This window comes from Echeneis naucrates, chromosome 5, assembly GCF_900963305.1.
Source record: "Echeneis naucrates chromosome 5, fEcheNa1.1, whole genome shotgun sequence".
In the NCBI taxonomy this organism is placed as follows: domain Eukaryota; kingdom Metazoa; phylum Chordata; class Actinopteri; order Carangiformes; family Echeneidae; genus Echeneis; species Echeneis naucrates.
In genome coordinates this window covers 20,749,077-20,767,741 of record NC_042515.1, presented here as the reverse complement: position 1 = coordinate 20,767,741, position 18,665 = coordinate 20,749,077, and the positions used below count along the sequence as shown (strand labels likewise).

The window sequence follows — 18,665 nt, the reverse complement described above, 5'->3', positions numbered from 1 at the left end:
GATTCACTGAATGCCACTTCACTGTAGTTTAGCAGCTTCTCCCCCATGCACTTGGTGCACTGTATGACAGTGTGCTGGGTTGGAGGAGAACATTTTTTTGACAACTTGAGAACATCAATGTGAATGGAAACAGTACTTGAGGTTGTGGAGGCAAGGACTGTAAGTCTTTGATTTACTTTCAAGTTTGATAATATGGATAATGATGCGTGTCCTCTAACCTTTTGCATGTTGGGTGCTGTTTCCTCAGGTGGTAACACTGTTGTGAGAATAAAAAGGCATGCGTCATGCACTGTCTACCACCCACCATGTGTCCCTGTGAAATGTGGAAATTTTCTTGTAATCACAATCTGGATTTTGTAATTTGATCTGCAGATCAATGACACACTTCCAGCAGGCTACCTTGAGATATAGTTTTCACATGTCTGCCGACAGTCCTGAAGGGCGAAAATGCAGCGCTGGCACCATCTTGTGGACTTGTATTATGCTTAGCAGCCATTTTCACACTGCTGGTGCTGGGAAGGTTTACCACTACCAAGACGATGTTGGCTTGAGGGAGACCAACTGTGAAGATGCCAGTAACAATTTCAAGCTGCTCTACCAATATTCCCAAATATGTCCGTGGAGTTTCATCTTCTTTTTTGTAAACACGGCAGTAACCAAGGGTTCAGAAACAAGAAAAAGAAAAAAGAAAACTGGGGGGAAAGTAACTTGAATGCATATGATCTATGCAGGGGAAATCAAAAAGTGTTTCCTGATGCCTTCTTACTGACGTTTATTTAACCAATTTAGTTTCAGTAAACGAATGATTCTGAATGATGGGGGCGTATATTTTCCTGGTTTCTTTTTAAAGAAATTGAAATTAAAAGTCAAAATATGACGGTAGCTCAGAAGACTCGTTGGCGTTGAGGCCACAGTTGTAAGTCTAAGAATGTAATTCATATCTTGAAGAGCGTAGAAGACAGTTAAAATATTTCAAGCAAAACACACCATGACTATCTGAATTAACAGATTTATAATATGTGTGTAATATGAGAGAGCTTGATAGTGGTGAACTTATCAAACGGTAAACCGGCTCTGTAGTTCCTGTAATGTCTTTTGGGTCATTTTTGTATTGTATTTGTTTGTATTGGTGAGATGTGCAAAAAAAAAAAAAAAAACACTCACACAAAAAACCCCAACCTTAATCTTAACCCCAAACCCCAAGCTACTGCACTTTTACTTTTAGTTTACAAGTTTCTACAGCCCCCAACTTACTAAAAAAAACTTTCTGTAGGTTAAAATCCTGCATGAGCACAATGATTACTGATGAGCTGTTCACAGCTGCTGCATACTGAAAAAGAGTCTGGAAACCTTCTCAAGAGGCAAGAATGTGAAACCAGCAAAAAGCCTGTGTGGTTAGACACCCACAATCGGTAAGCTCTTGGCAACAGTGGAGAGGGAAACTTGCTTTAAACTGAACATAACTGTAATTTAGATCAATTTATTGATTTATTTTATTTTCTTGGTTTACAATGTTAACTGAAAGTAGCTTCTGCTGTGGCATGATCTGGTCTGGTCTGAGTGTTGCAGCTTCAGGTGGTAATAATGGTTCTGCATACAGTGATAACAGAGTAAAAGAGGAAGCAAAATAAAAAATTCTCATGAGATACAAACTGGCTTCCAAGTAAGAGCACACCATGGAAATGTGATAACATCAGTAGAATGATTTTGTTATTGAGAAGTTGGCAAATAGAATTCCTATTAAAACAGTTGGTAACCAAAGTCATTGTGGTCAGGGTATGTTGTTGAACTAATGTGTGTGTGGATGTGGCGTCCACGGCATCTGGTGCTGGGAACAGTGTGTGCACTGTGAATGAGGCAGTGGGGAGAATCGTCAATGCTGAGAGGCTGATTTCAAAACATGTAGTGAGCGTTCACCAAAGAAACAGGTGACCTTTAAGAAAAAAATCCAAAAACACCAAATCCTTTGATCCAGCCAGACACAGGACAAGATGAGGACACAAATCTGCCAGAAGAATCGAATGCAGAAGGCCGTCTCAACACCTAAAAACAATCAGCCACATCAGATCCTACCGTGGCCTGTTTGGTTTAGACTTTGCCTCCCACCATAGGGTGCCCAGAGGTGTAGACATCGGTATGAAAAGTGGTGCATTTAACGTGCATTTCATTTAATCACAATTAAGGATTTTCAAATGCAACATAACAATTTTTTAAATGATGGCCCCCTTTAGAGGAAATTATACACCAAAGCATGTTATGGCGGCTGTGTGATTGATTGACAGATTCGCCCATCACTCCTCAGAGGCATCTTCTTATCGGTAAACACTTTCCTCTGGTAAACCAGGTTGGCTACGGCAAATTTACAGACTCAAGACTTCAAAATGGGTGTTCAAAAATTAGTCAGTGGTTACCGCTTGGCCCCCTTTGATTTACTGTATATCAAAAACCACTGCTTGCAGGCCCCATGGCCGCTTCTCAGAACCATCAGGTCTAGTTTCCCAGTATTACTTCTCATTTGACTAACCTTGTTTTCCAAACCCTAATGTGTGTCTCCGCAAAGGTCTGCAAGATGGTGGCTTCATGTGGCTAAGCTAAACTGGGCCCAAATGGCCATCAGACACTCACCAGCTCAAGATTCAATATTCAAGAGTCTGTATTTGTCACATGTGGATGTACAGGTACACCCTCAGTGAAATGCACTTATGAACAAGCACACTTGTTTTATATTTATTGATATAAAACAAAAGAAGACTTACAGTAGTAAAAGAAAAATAAAAAATAAAATAAAATATACATAAAATACAACATGACATTTAAAATATACATACAATATACATAAAGGAGGCGTGAGGATAGCGTGTGTGGGGGGGCTGAGTGTTATGTTGGGGGTTGTGACTAGGTCTGACACCAGGAGGGCACCTCAGTTTCCCAGGCTGCTGCAGCTGTTGCCTTTTCATTGGGCCCACGTGAGGAGTGGCCCCTCCCTTTGGAAGCAGTTTGGAAAGGCCCGACCAGAGGCTGTTGTTCCTGACAGCACAGTCCCCTGGGTGACTGACATATAAGCCTAAACAAGTTGGTGATACTCCAGATTTCTGTGCACTGACAGTAATCGACCTGTTGTCTCAGAGGAAACCACAGCAGTTCAACCCAACGACATGACTAAAGAAACATATCCTCATACTGTCGGGTCCGCTGTTAAAATTATATTATAATGGTGCTGTTTTGGTGTTACTTGTGTCAGTGACATTGTGACATTTGTTGGTGCCACAGCACAGAGGACAGACTGAGGAGGGCTGAGGTCAGGGTGCACTGAGGAAAACTGAAAGAGGAAATGACACAAAGCTTTTTCTGTTTACTAATTTCACGGCCTTTTCAAAAGCCAACTCGTGATGAGGCTCCATGTTTGCATAAAGCCTTATCATGGTAGGGACTCAATAGCTCAAGTGTCATATCCAGACAACAAATTGTTACTTTTTTTTTAAAAAAATGTAAAGTCATTTGATTCCAGCCAGTGCCTTTCTATGTCACCCTGCATGCTTTTAACGTTGTAAAGCAAAGTGAAAGTATGAGTGGCTTCCAGTTGTTGACCAACTACTGCTGCCACCTCCATTTGTATGGCTGCTTCAACTCAACAACAGCAACAACAACAGCGACTTGGCGATAAGCGGGCTTTTACTCCGAAAGTCCCGCAGCGGAAGTGTGACTGCGGCGCCTGACGGATCGCGGCTCCGTCGGTGTGACGGTCACTGTTCCGCCTCAATGTCGGGCTCAGCGGTGCTGCTTGTCGGGCTGCTGCAGCTGCTCCTGGCCCGGGCCGAGCTCTCCCCGCCGACGCTCAACATCAGCCTGGACGAGGCTCCGGAGCTGCGCTGGGCGCCGCTGCTGCGGGTCTTCGACAGAGACTACCTGAAGAAAGCCGCAGCGGAGGTCATTGAGTGAGTTTTACGCAGAAGCTTTTGTGTGTGTACTGAACCAGACCTTCCCGGTGATCACACAAAGTCTCTATTTCTACAAAATCACCACAGTGCAATAAGGCTGACTCTTTCTGAGAGTCAGCCTTATTGCTGACTCTCTTGCTGAGTGTCTCAGAAAGTTTCACTTTCTGAGACACTCTTAGTGGTGCAAAGAGATAAGTTGGAATGATTTCATCAGAGATATAAAAATTGAGAAGGCAAATAAACCTATCCTAAATAATGAACACATGCATCTTTAAGTGAGTGGCTGAATTACTTATCAACGAAAGGACTTTGCTGCACTGATTATCTTCTAGTATAACTTTAATGACAGTGACTGCTTTTATTTTTGCTTGCTGTCAGCTCCACTATTCCAAAATGGGTGCATCATGCAGTTGCACCAGTTGTGGCCTCCCTGGAGAAGTACGTTCCTCAGCCCTATGCAGGGGAGATCCGTGGCATGGCCTCCAGTTTGGGGGGGGGCATTGCAGATATCATCATGCTGAACTTTGCCTATGAAGTGTCTGCGTATGTATGATTAAATATCTCCTCACACGCACACAGTTCTTCCAACTGTGCAGGATCAATGTGAAAAGTCGACTAATGCATGCAAACAAACTATGCATTTCTAGATTTTGCACTAGCATCATAGCTCAGGACAAAAACGGGAACGTGTACCATGGCAGAAATCTTGATTATCCACATCCTGTTCTGAGGAATCTGACTATCAACATAATTTTTCTCAAGAAAGGACAGGTACAGGAAATTTCACTGTTTTACTATTTGAATAAAAGTCAGCTTCGCTTCCTCAAATGATATTAAGGCTAAGAATAACCTTTTTCAGCCTTACTACTGCTATACTGCTGTTATTAAAGTGGACGTAGAAAGAGGTGAAGCCAATGACGAGGAGCCTTAAACCTGCATCACTCATCACACGCTCTCTGAACTTTGTTTATTTAGTTCAGAGAGAGTGAGTGGGAGTTGCTGCAGGGTTATTTGAGGTCTTGTTGAAACTCCCCTTCAGGTAGCCTACCGTGGAACCTCTTTCGCTGGCTATGTTGGACTGTGGACGGGACAGAGTTCTAACAAGTTTACCATCTCTGGTGATCAGCGAGGTGAGGCCACACTCCCTCGCTACTGTCCTCTCAATGTTTGTCCAGAGAGGCAGCCCTTTTATTATTGTTTCTTCTTTTGTTGACATTTGTGTTTGCTGTCATCAGGCACTGAACACTGGTGGAACTGGTGGAAGAATGTGGTATCAGCTGTCCTCTATCGGCGATCACCGGTCAGCTGGCTGGTGCGGGAGGTGGGTGTGTCATGGAAATGAAAATATGAGGGAATTCACAGAATAAGGAATTGAAACTCAATGTGTGTAACTTACGCAGACACTGGAGGAAGCACAGGACTTTCAAGATGCAGTGATGCGTTTGTCTAAAATCCCCATCATCACTGGGGTGTATTACATCGTGGGAGGGGTGCGACCACGGGAGGGGGTCGTCATCACCAGAGACCGAGGGGGCCCGGCTGATATCTGGCCACTGGATCCTGTGAATGGAAGGTAGCCAAGATAAAGGATCTGTCTGGCATCTTTTAAGGCATGCGTTGAGATTGACTGCACGACGAACAAGTTTTTTGTTCCTGTTTCAGTTGGTTCAGAGTGGAGACAAACTTTGACCACTGGCTTCCTCCTCCAGCCAGGGATCATCGAAGGTCGGTCATCTCACACCATGAACGCATCAGCAGTTTAGTTGCTGTTATTGTTATTACATTGTTGTCATGTGGTCATTTCTCAGAGAAGCAGCTAACAAAGCTCTAAATGCTACTGGCCAAGATCACATAAACATGAATTCACTTTATCAGGCAAGTATGAACCAGAGTGCACCTGATACTAGGGGAAATCGATAGTACACATTTGTAAAGTCAGAGCTGATGTGTGGATTTGTAACAGAGTGTTGTCCTCCAGGTTTTGTCGCTGTATCCAGTGTGTAATAGGTAAGAATCAGTTCATTGTGCTCTAATTTATTTGTGGGATCACATGACTGTTCTTGTTGCTGAGATGGGGAAGTGGTGTGCATAGTTCCGTTTGCTTACTTCTTAGCAATCTCAATAGGCCTCTGTTTGAAACCTGATTTCAGCACGTAGCAAGTTTCACATTTTGAACGTGTCTATCTTATTTCAAGTGGAGGTTTTAGCATTGCATCATATTTGATCCTATCCAATGGCCACTTCCTTGACACTCTTACAGAATTACTGTTTACACGACCACAATGACTGCAGCGACTCCTGAGAAGTACAGCACAGTTGTCAGACCAGAGGTAATTACTAAGAATCTTAAATATATGTTTTTGTTTGCTTGTGCTCCCAGTTTCTCTGAAGAGTTGTAGAAAAAGAAGAAAACGCACAATATGACAAACTCTCTCTTGTGTTTTCTGTTCTCTTTGAAGGGCTGTTCTGAGACCAACTGAACTGACCAACAAGCACTGATTTTTGCTGCTCTGCCTCTGAATTAACCAACGTGGTTACACACAGATTCATAATCACAAGCAATTTATACAACAAAGGGGAAATGCACTAATACATTTTTGGGATGACAATGCTTTTCTGCTACAGATCAAAGATCAAAGATAAATGTGATTTTTTTTTACATGCAAATTGTACATTAACCTTTCCAGTTGCGAAATGATCGTGATCGCCTGGACAGAGACTTCGAATATTCTCAGGGCCCAGAGGAGGAAGTTTCTCCCTATAATTTAAACATTCTTCAGTTTTTAAATATGAGTGACTGAGTGACCAAAGCTCACCTTTGACAGTGTGACAGAAGCATGTTTGTCACACAACGGCAGAGGTGAGGGGAGGCGTTCTGACTGTTCCAGATATTTTATCATTGATAAGGGGCTGATTAAAAATGTTTTGATGTTGTGCTTGTGTTATCATTATTTTCTTTACACCAGCTGGAAGTTGGGAATGCACAACTGTTTTCAAACTGTTTTTATATAATTTTTTTTTTTTAATATAAAATTTCATTAGTCTTCTCTGCAAACTATAACTGTAAAACTATACAAGCTTTTGTGTCATGGTACATTTTTATATACTTTGTATAATTCAACTTGACACAATGTGGCAGTTAAGAACACTGAAAATCTTTCATGAATCAACAACGGGAACAACTTTTGTTGTGCGTTTAATGTAGTTTTTAAGAGGATTAGAGTAGAATTAAAGAAGGGTAAGGGACATCAGCAGCATTCAGCAGGAGGTCCAGATTATAGATTTGTTGTGTTTTTCTCATCATCAAGCTAATAGAGCTTTAATGAGCCTCTAGGGGCAAAACTTATACTTATTAGCCATCCGAAGGTCCTGAAAACTGCCTTAACAATAACTGGTTTTGTACTGTGTCACACAACAGCAGGCATAATAACTGATGGTTGTAAGGTTAAGGCAACTGCAGTCTTCGATAATTACCTCTTCCTTCACCAGTACTGCAGATCACCAATGAGCCAGATATAACACATTGTTAAGGCCACCATGTCATCCATACACTAAATGCATGAATAAATAAACAAATGCAAAATAAAAAGCATTACATGAACAGAAAACACAATTTTTATGCTCACACGTACGTAGTAGTGTGACTACAAGACTACATACGCTTAGGTAGTCTACAGTGAGACAAATCCAAACACTTCAGGGACAGACCTTATTGGTTTTCCTGCCCGGTGGCCGACGCCTTTTGCCGCGTTTCCACATTCCTGGTCATCTGCCTCACTTGTGTATTCCCAGTCATTTTATTGTGTTCCATTCACCTCCGTCAGCCACTTCATCTCATCATGGTATTGAAGTGCAACATCTACTGTTAGTAATTATCATTTAAAGAATCTTCTAATACGACAGTGCTGATTACCATTTATTTTCCTTCTGAATGTGTCTACCTTATCCAATTGCACTTTAATTAACCTTCTGTTGCATTTGAGTTTTGCTTCTAATCAGGTATTCCATTATCCAAATATTTTTTCTCCTTTGCAGTAACATGTAATATCCATTTATTCAACATAATGCCTTGTCACACAGGTGCAGTCATACAGGTGACAAGTCATCTGGAACTTATCCTCCAATTCTGTTCAATTCAAACTTTCTTTCTGACTGCTCATGGGGATAGACAGGCTAGCACATGCCTGGATACATGAGCTAATGTATGTGTCCCCCCCCCTCTGATTCTGATAGCAATGCACTGGCTCATTTAGTCCTGCCACAGGGGGGCAGAATGTGTTCCACCTACACCTGGCATGCTTAGCACTGTGGACCTGGCCAATTTAGACAAAGCTTCATTTCCTAAGCTAATTTTCACAAGAGGAAGCATGCCACAAATACAAAGGCAGCAGCTATTGGCTGTACTAACATGTCATACTCCATCTTTGAGACTGAAGGTTGAAATGTTGTAAATCCTGTCTGGTGGGAGTAGGCCAATTCACAACATCCTCTTGGACCTCAATCCAAGAGATCCACTGGGCTGTTTGATCACCTTCAGCAAACTCCTGGGCAGCTGGCCTCACGTCTCGAATTACCTCCTTAACATTAAGAATCCACTCATTTCAAAATGTTCCCTGTATGCCACCTCATATAATCCCATCACTCAGGGGTTCTTCCATGCATTTCTTCTTGGTGAGTGTGCCATGAGCTGACAGGGAATGCAGACAGCCATTGGGAGGTGATGCTCAGGGGAGCATGTGCAATGACAGATGTGGCACAGGCTTTGCCTAAAAACCTCCTTGAGGTCATAGCAGAGGGGAAGAAACCTTGGAACCAGAAAAGAAACCTTACTCAGGTCAGCAGGTCAACAGTACAAAACAACATATGTGCAAAAAAAACCCCAAAACATTTCTGTTATTACCCGATGCATTGACAGACAGTCAGGTAAGTTAACAGTGTGTTTGTTGTCTTGAACCATGGATTTTACCGCTTCCCAGTTGGCCCCAATCCTGCCATTGCTGGGTATGTTGGCTAGGATCAACTGGAGCCAATCCCAGCTCACATTGGGCGAGGGGGGTACACCCTAGACAGGTCGCCATTATATATAGTATCTATTTCGTCCCCTAAATGACTCCCATGGTTTTAATATTTCACTTGAACTCATAACAATCAGCATGCATTGTTTATGTCACGTGAATGCCAATTGAAACTACCTGTTAACTTGGAAATTTGGTTAATTAACCTCTCATAATCAGATATATAAAAAAGGGCAAGATGGAGTTGAGAGCATGATGAGAACATTTGCAACTCCAATATACAACAAAGTCATGACTTAGTCATGTTGGTCCAGTCTTTCCTTAATAAACATCTAAATGCAGAGAAACGTTCACTGAGAAGCATCATTTTGGAAGCATATGGCAGATGACGTTGATTTCAACGCATAAAGTTGGACTTACTCAGATAGCTGCATTTGAGTATTCTTATTCAAACATTTAACTGTGACAACAACAAACTGTTTCCATACAGTTTAAATTATAAATCGCTAATCAGGCTATCAATAGTATTCCTTTGAAAAGTGTTTGTGAAAATGTAAAAGCAAGCTCTGCAACTTGGGGAAATATTAAAAATACTATTATGAATGCTATTACAGTGTTATACATATATAATGATTCACAGTTCCTGTCTGAACCCATCAAACATCTAATGTTCGTGCCAGTCAAGTTCTGCAGTCGCCGTGCGCGCTCCCGACGAACCCGTGCACGCCTCAGAACCAGCAACACTTGTCGGCGGGTCACATGATATGACAAAGCAACTAGCTACTTCCTGTGTAGACTGCTAACAAGTTCACATCCAGACGGCCGCAGCGACAGCGACTGCTGTGTCATCCAAGATGCTGGCCCTCATCAACAGGCTTCTGGACTGGTTCAGGTCCCTGTTCTGGAAGGAGGAGATGGAGCTGACTTTGGTGGGACTTCAGTACTCCGGGAAAACCACGTTCGTCAACGTGATTGCAGTAAGTGGCGAGCGACCCGGTGCGGGCCCCGGCTACTACCTGGGAGAGGTGGTGGTGGACGGTTTACGGACGTACAGTCCGCTCCTCCGCACACTCGAGGACGGGGCAGTTGTGTCTTTTTTGTTTTATTTTGTTTTTGTTGTTGTTGTTGTTTTTTTTTTTTGCAAGTAAAAGCGCACGGCAGCGCCTCTGCAGGGCGGGGAGGGGGCAGCTGTCGGCTAGCATCTGCTCGGTGGGCTACGAATGACGGAGTTCTCCCCATGACTGCACGCCCCGCTTGTGAAATCGGTCATGTGGACTGCTCCGAGCGGCCGCTGCTGCTGTGTCAACATCGGGGCCGCGTTGACAACGTGAGCCGCGGCTACATTTTGTAAACAGCCTGCCTCGCCTACGTCATCGCATTTGTGTGTAAAAGAAGCCCGAGAGGCCTGGGGCCATCACAGCCGCCTGTACAGATCAGCCTTATAGACTTTAACACATGAAACAAAGCCTGTCTTTGACGATCTTCCTGTATGCAAAGCTGATACAGCTGAGGCCAGCAGGTGGACTGGTGCACGTCCACACTGATATTTTGTGCCACATCATTGCTGGAGCAGTCCATCTTGCTCATCCTGCCACAGCCTTGGCCTGCTGGTGCATGGACTGGAGCTTTGTTTATTTCTGTTTCTAGGTGATAGGCCACACACTGTACTCCTCGTGTGAGTACTGTAGAGCTGCCCCTTCATGGATTCATCACAATAATAAATGCAGTGGTCATGTCAGGTAAAATACACATCTTCCTTCATGCTGTCTCTTTGACTGGGCCCAGGCTGTGCATAAGCCACACCGCCAAGGCTGCTGAAGTTCTGTATTGTATTAAGATTTCTCTTTCCCCCTAAGAGCAGTAAACTTTAAAATCTTCAGTTGAGTGACACGTGCTATGGAGAAATGTCGACTGCCCTTAGCCCTTTGAGCCTCAGCCTGGGCTGGCCACAAAAACCTTGACTTGCAGCTAACATATAGTATGCTGATGCATGGATGGTATCATCTCATCATGAGTCATGTAGTAAAAGGGCAAGTGTTCAAAGTAAGCCACATGCTACAAGCGGCTAATATTGCTGTTGTAATCAAATCATTTCTTTAAATATTGTGACCCTGTGCACAGAAGTTAGTCACTCTTCAGGCTCTTCATGTGACTTCTGAATCAGAGCGAACTATGTAAACATAAATACATAAATACAATCTGAAACCCTGACAATCCAGCTGACACAATTGGTTTGTGTTAGTGACCTCCTTTGCGGCATTGCCTCACATTGTAACATGCAGTGTTCACCAACATGATACTGTTTGTCTCTACGTTTGTCTCATCCAGTCCGGCCAGTTCAGCGAAGACATGATCCCCACAGTTGGTTTCAACATGCGGAAGGTCACTAAAGGAAATGTGACAATAAAGGTAAGTTAACAACCAAAGTTGTCCAGCAGGATGCTCTCTCTGATCACTCAGATCAATTTACCAACAGCCCAGTGCCTGTGTAAAGCTGTGAACTCTGCACTGAAGAGCAGTAATGGTGCAGTGATTGCGTTTGTAAAGAGAATAAAGTGTTACACAGGCACTTTTTTTTGCTTATGACTGTATTTTTGTCCATTAGATATGGGACATAGGTGGACAGCCCCGCTTTAGAAGCATGTGGGAGCGCTACTGTAGAGGAGTCAATGCAATTGTGTAAGTTCAACAGCACATGATCTTTGTGCCTGGAAATCTGATTGCAATGATACATAAACGTGCAATAAAATGCCTATTCACCATGTTAATGTTTGGCTTCATTTCAGTAGTATCATTCATTTTTTTTCTCATTGCTCAGTTTCATTGTGCTGTTCTCTGATCTATATCTGGGCACACCATCATTTTGAAGTGAATGGGTGATTAAATGCCACCAAACATATATTGACAATGTTCTTTGCAGTTACATGGTGGATGCGGCAGATCGAGACAAGATAGAAGCTTCCAGAAATGAACTGCACAACCTTTTAGACAAACCACAGCTACAAGGAATTCCCGTAAGAGGCAACTTGCAATTTTTTAACTAAAGGGACATATTTCAGACTCTCTTTGGTTTATGGAGTTGATCGCTGTTGCTCTGGTGACTGTAGTCACTGTAATCACCACAGCTAATAGCTTGCAGTGATTCAGCCTTGATGACATTATGCACAGCAGTCATTTCAACCCCTTTTTAAAACTTTTTAATGAGTTTTCAATATCTTAAGCTGACACATAATTGACTTGACAGGGTTTGATGCGCTGAATCAATAGGGCTCCAGCTGCTGTGACTTGACACCGCATATGCAGGCAGTTTATTTTGTCCTTTAATTTGTGTTGGGTAGTGCTTTAGAGGGCTGACAAGCTATTAATAGCATGAATATATACAGTATGAGTGTATACAGCAAAACTGCATGGTACATTACAGCAATAATTAAGAACTTTTTAGGTCGTCTGCTCACCCTGTGTGATAACACTGATGCATTGCTGTAATGCATATTGATTAGATTATTTTTCCTCGTCTTCCAGGTTCTAGTACTGGGAAACAAACGAGACATTCCCAACGCACTCGACGAGAAGCAGCTCATTGAAAAAATGTGAGGAACTCCAAATATTTAGCTTCTTTTGGTAATCCAGCAGCAACATAAGGATATGAGTTGTAACTGAAAGCTAAGCTAAATCTAATATGTTCTTTCCTGTCACTGGTTTGTTTGTCCATCTTGCACCAACAGGAGACAATCCAAAGACTGGAATATTTTTATTTTTTCCGATGAATATCAACTTACACAATATGGTTAAAACATTGTGGCTGGTGTGCATATGTTTGTGATATAACAGGCATCAGTCAAGCAATTTATTTCTTAATATCTGAAGTTGTGATTTCATCTTCCCTTCTGCAGGAACCTATCTGCCATTCAGGATCGAGAGATCTGCTGCTATTCTGTCTCCTGCAAAGAGAAGGACAACATAGGTAAACATCTTGGGGTTGGGCCATAGAGCAAGGTTACCACCAGATAAGACAGGAAACTGATTAAAAGCTGTCTAGATAAGTCTGAATTAAATTAGCATAAAAAAGAATCTCCCTTGGCTACCCTTTCCCTTTCACTCTGGTGGATTGAGTGTGGTCGACTTTTCAGTCAGATAAGTCAGACGAGTTGGATTTATCAGTCTTATTCATATTACTGTCAACTTGTGCACCTTTCTGCACAGGAGAATAAAAAAAAAAGCCAATAGACAGTTGTGACTTAGGACAGTAGCCTCCCTGTAAGTATCTTTTTCAGTTTGATCACTTTTGTAAAATGCCTGTTGGACTGAATTTAAAGAATCAGTCCTGATAGTTTTCTTTTTATATAGTCCAACTAATGCAAACCTTTAGTTTCTAGAAACTGTTACTTCTTTCATTTTATTTTATAAAGAACCTGGAGTACTTCTTGATGCTCAAGAGCTGAGATGAGCTGAGCTGTTAACTGTCATGTTGCTTCTTGCACATTAATTTCCAGCACTTAAACCAATCAATCAAACCATATTTATATCTCAGAGTGCAAGTCAGCGTATTTATCAGAGGGCTACTAATTAGCCCGTACACATTTAGACAGTAAAACAATGAGGTATAGCAGTAATAAAAGCAGTAAAATATATTTCAAAAAGTAAAACTCATTAAGGTAATGGCTCAAGAAGGGACAGCAGAACATGATAACAATAAAATAAAAAAAAAAGTACTGACCATAAAACATTTATGATGCAAAGAAAATTCACATTACTCACATTGGACTTGAAACTTCACTGGTAAATCCATCCGGCCCTCTTATGAAAATTTAAATGACTCCATGTCAAATCTTATTTGCTTGCTGGAATCATTTAAATGTCTCTTTCCTCCCTGCAGATATAACACTGCAGTGGCTCATTCAGCATTCAAAGTCGCGGAGAAGCTGAAAGTGATACCCTCCCCAGTCGCAGCTCTGGCCTCAGCCGTCTAATGGTCATGGGTCCTCGACAGTCATCCCTTCCACTGCCTCTGTGAAGTAATCCAGCTCTCTCTCTGCTCACTACCATCACCACCTGCATCACCCGGTACACTACCATAGATGTGTAGCCCCTGTACAGCACTACCGCCACCCCCAACTATCTGGAGTCTTGAAAACTTGTCTCAGTACTGCGCTAGAAGGTGGATTGTCCATACCCATCATGCCTTACTGCCTATCATTACAGACATGCTCTCTTCTGTCAGTGTACATCATGGGGGCTCTCTTTTGTTTTTGACACAGGAGTCTAATGATATTCCAGTGTACTGTTCCCTAACTAGGATAGAGCTCTTCAAATCCCACAATCAAGCATCCGCTTTTGTTGCCTGTCAGCATTTGGTGTTTACGTGACATCGTGTGATTGTAGTTTTTTGCCAAATGATGATGGTTGCTTGCGCTAATGCCTTCAATTCCTGATAAACCCCATCAGCAATGTAGCCTGCATTTAATTTGCTGGCATATGGAAGCATCCATTTTATTAAATGACTTAAATTCAAGTTTACACACAACATAAAGATCAATAGAAGGTAAGACTGTGAATGGTTGTTGTGTCTGAAGGAAAAATCCTAAGATACGTCAGCAGATTTTTAAGTGCCTTTGGCTCAGCGAGTGTTCCAATCAGACAGTTATTACACAATGCAACTTCTCACCCTTCATAAAAAAATAAACAAACAAAAAAAACAAACCAAAAAAAAAGTTTAAATCCTTTGATTACACTTAACACCACCTCTAGACAATCTCATTTTATGTTTTCTAATCATATAAACACATTATGATGTCTGAGAAAAGACAGCACTGGTCTAACAATGACAAAATGAGGAATGAAGTCATGGATGACAGGGGTGCGAGGTGAACAAGAAAATGTTACATTTTGTTTGCTATACATTGAATGCTATTTTATGTAGCTCAAGATGTGGGCTGACTTTTGCTTGCTGTTCTCAGGTTGAGACTTTTTTTTATGTCTGAACACAAGTGTGCTCAAGTGTTGGTTTCCTAATCTCTATTTTGCTCTTCGGGTTGGACAGCAAGTGTAGGCCGTCAAGCTGACTGAGATGATGGAGAGCTAGTAGTTGAAAGTATTGGATGTGTGATGCCATCCAGGCCTCGTCGCACCCTTTTCTGCACCCGAATGTCTTTGTGAAAGTCTTAGTAGCCCAAGGACAACGCCACTCTCCCAAAATCAGCACACTGATTGACTCGTCGTTTCCTTTCAGCGGACAAGACAATGATCTCTCCCAGGTTCAACCACTGTATATTAATCTGTCCCTTGCTTGGCCAGTGCATTTTGATCAGGTTTTTTTGTGTCTGTCTGTGTGTGCCACTAGATGGGGGTATGTTATCCCTTCTGCTACAATACTACAAGTGGGACTACTTGGCTCCTGCATTTCACTAAAATGTTCCACATATCCATCGCAGACTCTTTGTTATCTCACATGTTGTACTGTGTCTTTTGGTGATCGTTGTAATCCTAAATGTCGATTGTTGGGACCACAGCAGCAGTGAGGGGCTGTAATTGGGTGACTGAGTGGGTAATTTGGGGAAAGCTTTGTTACCTGTGTAATAATATAGCCTATTTGCAATTTGTATGTGCATGTGCTGAACTTAATCACATTCAATTGCAGACTTTGTAAATAAGAAGTAAGCATTTTTATTACAATAAATGCTCCTGTAGATGTAATGCACTCTTTCCCTGTGATTGCTAATAAATTTGTTTTTATTTTTAAGGATCTCAAGTGCTGCATCGAAATTCCTTGGTAGACTGTCAGCTTACTGTCTCACCACTAGGTGGAGCCAAAGGCCTTTCCAAGGAAACTGAAAGGGCGCTTTGAAAGCACACTGAGGGCTCTCGGCTTATACGTGCAATATCTCTTTTAACATTTCCTTTTTATGCGTATATAATTTTACATATATGTGTATGGTGGTAAATGTGGGTTTTTGAGAGATTTGCAAATGCGCCTGATTTAAAAAAAAAAAAAAAAAACAAAAAAAAACGAATGCAATTTTCAGCCTTTTTTGCACTGCAGTTCTTGCTCAAAATCTCAAAACACCTCCATCCAAAATCAAAGCCTATTGCTGGCACCCAACTACACCCATAATACACTTGTTTCTTGTAATTTCACACAGACTTTACCTCTCTGGTAGCGAAGATTGCCGTATTTAATATGTTGCATGCAAATCCCACAGTAGATGGTTAACACATCTTTGTGTTTCTTGGCAGAATATTCCAGGGAAACGCAACACTCTGCCCTTGTTTTATCATTAGCAGAGAGGGAGCTGCAAACTAGGGGGTAATAAAGCAAACTGACTTCTCACAGCTGGAGCCGTAGAGCCATTGTGAAGGTATCCTGTACTGTTAAAGCAGGAACACCTTAATTAATCTAATTTCTTAAACATAGCGTTTAATGAACAGCTGCTGGCATTTATTGTATGTCAGGGAGGTAGTTGGAGCGTGTTGACAGATATAGGTGTTAACTGATGAACTCCATGGTGCAGCCGAGACCGTAGCCTGTCTGTCCACACCGGCCCTATATGCATGTGCACGTGGGTTCTTGAGTGTGTGTGGTTTACAACTGCAATAACTGCAAAGCGATTAACTGTTGGATACAAATCTGCCTTAAGGATTTATGCAGAGAGGTCACTGAGAGGACCTGAAAGTGCGACATACTATTAATGTAGTTACACTCCATTACCAATACGCTCATGATGTTATACAACATGTTCAGCACCCACCTGTCACATAACCACTGTTCGCATTTCCTAGGGGTCCAAACTCTTCTATCCATCCCATACATAACCATACATCAGCTAAAGCAGCTGCTGTAAATTGATTTATGGAATATTTCTCCTGACACAATTCACCCTCAGATATCTTTAACGCTGTCAACTGCCCTGATTAAAAAAAAAAAAAGAAAAAAAAAGAAAACAGATCTAAAATCTTGATGGATGTCTAGAATCAGCTTTCAACTGAGCTGCTTTAATGATACAAACAGAATCACACAGAATTGCTGTTGTGGATATTTCTCCATTCACAGTGTCCATGTTTGAGCCTATGCTGAGTGAACACAGTGAAACACCAGTCCAGCTCCCTGTCTGTAAAAGGCCTCCCTGCCTCATGCTCAAAAACCACTTCAGATTGTGCCTGACACAGATTGGTTCACTTTTTACTTTGCAGCTCTGGACAGTTTCACTCTGAATTCAGTGTTAGAAGTCGGCACTTAAGTTTCATTCCATTGTCTGGCAGCGCTCTAACAAGCAAAAATGTTGCACCTGGTTTATGCAGCCTAATAAACTGTTTCTTTCACACAGCCTGTGGAAAAGGTCACGCTGTTGTCTCTGTAAATCACAGAAGTCCTTTCGTTACAGTGTGAAAATGTTCAATGTCTGTGCAATCCACTAACATATGGTCTCAACTGGACCCTGGATCTGGGTCTACTTAGCATGTGCATCGAAAGTATCAATAAATACTGTGCTTCCTCATTCAGGATAGATCTGATATTATGTTTAGTCCAGCATTTAAACACGAAAAGCATAATCTCTACAATATGCAGTTTTGCAGCACACCCATAAAGCATCTCACTGAATCCCCAAGCTGTGAACATGTGGCTGTAAAGGCGAAGGTCTGTTTTACAGCGCCCACATCAGTATGAGATTTAAGCAGCAGGATATTAAATATACGACCTGATGTGGTTGAATCATTAATTAAATTTAAGGAATTGCCATTTTGCTATCTTCAATAAATCTGTGCAGTTCAAAACAACTACAAGAGAGTGACAGCTCCTCTTTGAATGGCGCATGTAGTCATTCACATTAAAGACATGATTTTGCGCCAGCCCAGTCACTTGTTTATGGACTGCTGTTTGCCAGTAACTCCTTTTTTCGTGAGAGAGCGATGACATCAGAGCACCACCGTCTTTAGTTGTACTAACTCTGGGGTAATTTGTCCCAGGATGTTAAAGCCTGTGTTTTATGAGACGTAAATAAGTTGCTCCAAAGCTGTTAAATCATAGTTTTGGGATTAGAGGTTTGGAGTTACAACAAACGACAGGTATCTGCAAACACTTCTTTTGGCTCCCGGTGTGGACCATAATTTGGCACTAATCACTATGTATGGAATGTCACATGATTCATACAGATCTGCGTGGCGCATATCACCATCACTTACTGCTCTACGGCCTATAAAACACACATGGTTGCATGCATGCACACCCTGTAAGGGTTCAGCTTAATGAGGCTCTGCAGACATTCCTGCTCTGGTTTTCCCTCGACCATTCACTGACATTTATATGAGCTCATGCACTGGTTAGCGTGTTTTAGCTAATGGGATATTTAGCTCAAATTTGATTTGTACCTTTTTTTCTAAATTACATTTCCTCCCATCATGTTATGTTGTTTATTTCATAACATGCTTGTATTTCTTTTCTTTTAAACAAGAAATTACAATATAAAACTTTGCTTTAGTCATGCTTGTGGAGTCATTGTTTGGTGCAGAGTGGAAGATATCCACATTTCTTGAGGGGGGCGTTGTTGTCTTTTTAATTAAACATTTTGATGAACTCCTTGATTGTAATTAATTAGATTCATACGTTAATTTCTCTTTCAGTTGAAGCACAGTCACGACTTTGGTCCTCTAGCCTTAGAAAGGTTGCATGCGAACAGACTAATCTATTTTGAGCATGTGAATGTTAGCACGCAAATAT

The 18,665-nt window shown here is 41.8% G+C and overlaps 2 protein-coding genes across 3 annotated transcripts; both read left to right on the top strand.

Annotated features, from left to right (window-relative positions):
- The first annotated feature begins 3,599 nt into the window (after positions 1-3,599).
- Positions 3,600-6,874, top strand: LOC115043776 (N-acylethanolamine-hydrolyzing acid amidase). Its single transcript, XM_029502470.1, has 11 exons — positions 3,600-3,935; positions 4,317-4,481; positions 4,586-4,709; positions 4,978-5,068; positions 5,174-5,259; positions 5,339-5,511; positions 5,601-5,663; positions 5,747-5,813; positions 5,917-5,945; positions 6,199-6,268; positions 6,398-6,874. Exons 1-11 carry the CDS (start codon positions 3,760-3,762, stop codon positions 6,416-6,418), a joined length of 1,065 nt encoding a protein of 354 aa, XP_029358330.1. The 5' UTR covers positions 3,600-3,759; the 3' UTR covers positions 6,419-6,874.
- Positions 6,875-9,742: 2,868 nt separating this feature from the next.
- arl8bb (ADP-ribosylation factor-like 8Bb) lies at positions 9,743-15,696 on the top strand. Of its 2 annotated transcripts, none has more exons than XM_029502837.1 (7): positions 9,743-9,930; positions 11,282-11,362; positions 11,559-11,632; positions 11,874-11,967; positions 12,476-12,543; positions 12,847-12,917; positions 13,830-15,696. In XM_029502837.1, exons 1-7 carry the CDS (start codon positions 9,808-9,810, stop codon positions 13,877-13,879), a joined length of 561 nt encoding a protein of 186 aa, XP_029358697.1. In that variant the 5' UTR covers positions 9,743-9,807; the 3' UTR covers positions 13,880-15,696. The 2 variants fall into 2 exon arrangements, with proteins under 2 accessions (XP_029358697.1, XP_029358698.1); XM_029502838.1 differs by having other exon boundaries at positions 9,788-10,692.
- Positions 15,697-18,665: the final 2,969 nt, after the last annotated feature.

Coding starts and splice junctions, on each gene's coding strand:
- arl8bb (XM_029502837.1), top strand. CDS start 9,808: ATGCTGGCCCTCATCAACAGGCTTCTGGACTGGTTCAGGTCCCTGTTC. Junction 9,931..11,281: donor CGTTCGTCAACGTGATTGCA/GTAAGTGGCGAG, acceptor TGTCTCATCCAG/TCCGGCCAGTTCAGCGAAGA. Junction 11,363..11,558: donor AAGGAAATGTGACAATAAAG/GTAAGTTAACAA, acceptor TTTGTCCATTAG/ATATGGGACATAGGTGGACA.
- LOC115043776 (XM_029502470.1), top strand. CDS start 3,760: ATGTCGGGCTCAGCGGTGCTGCTTGTCGGGCTGCTGCAGCTGCTCCTG. Junction 5,069..5,173: donor CATCTCTGGTGATCAGCGAG/GTGAGGCCACAC, acceptor TGCTGTCATCAG/GCACTGAACACTGGTGGAAC. Junction 6,269..6,397: donor GCACAGTTGTCAGACCAGAG/GTAATTACTAAG, acceptor TTCTCTTTGAAG/GGCTGTTCTGAGACCAACTG.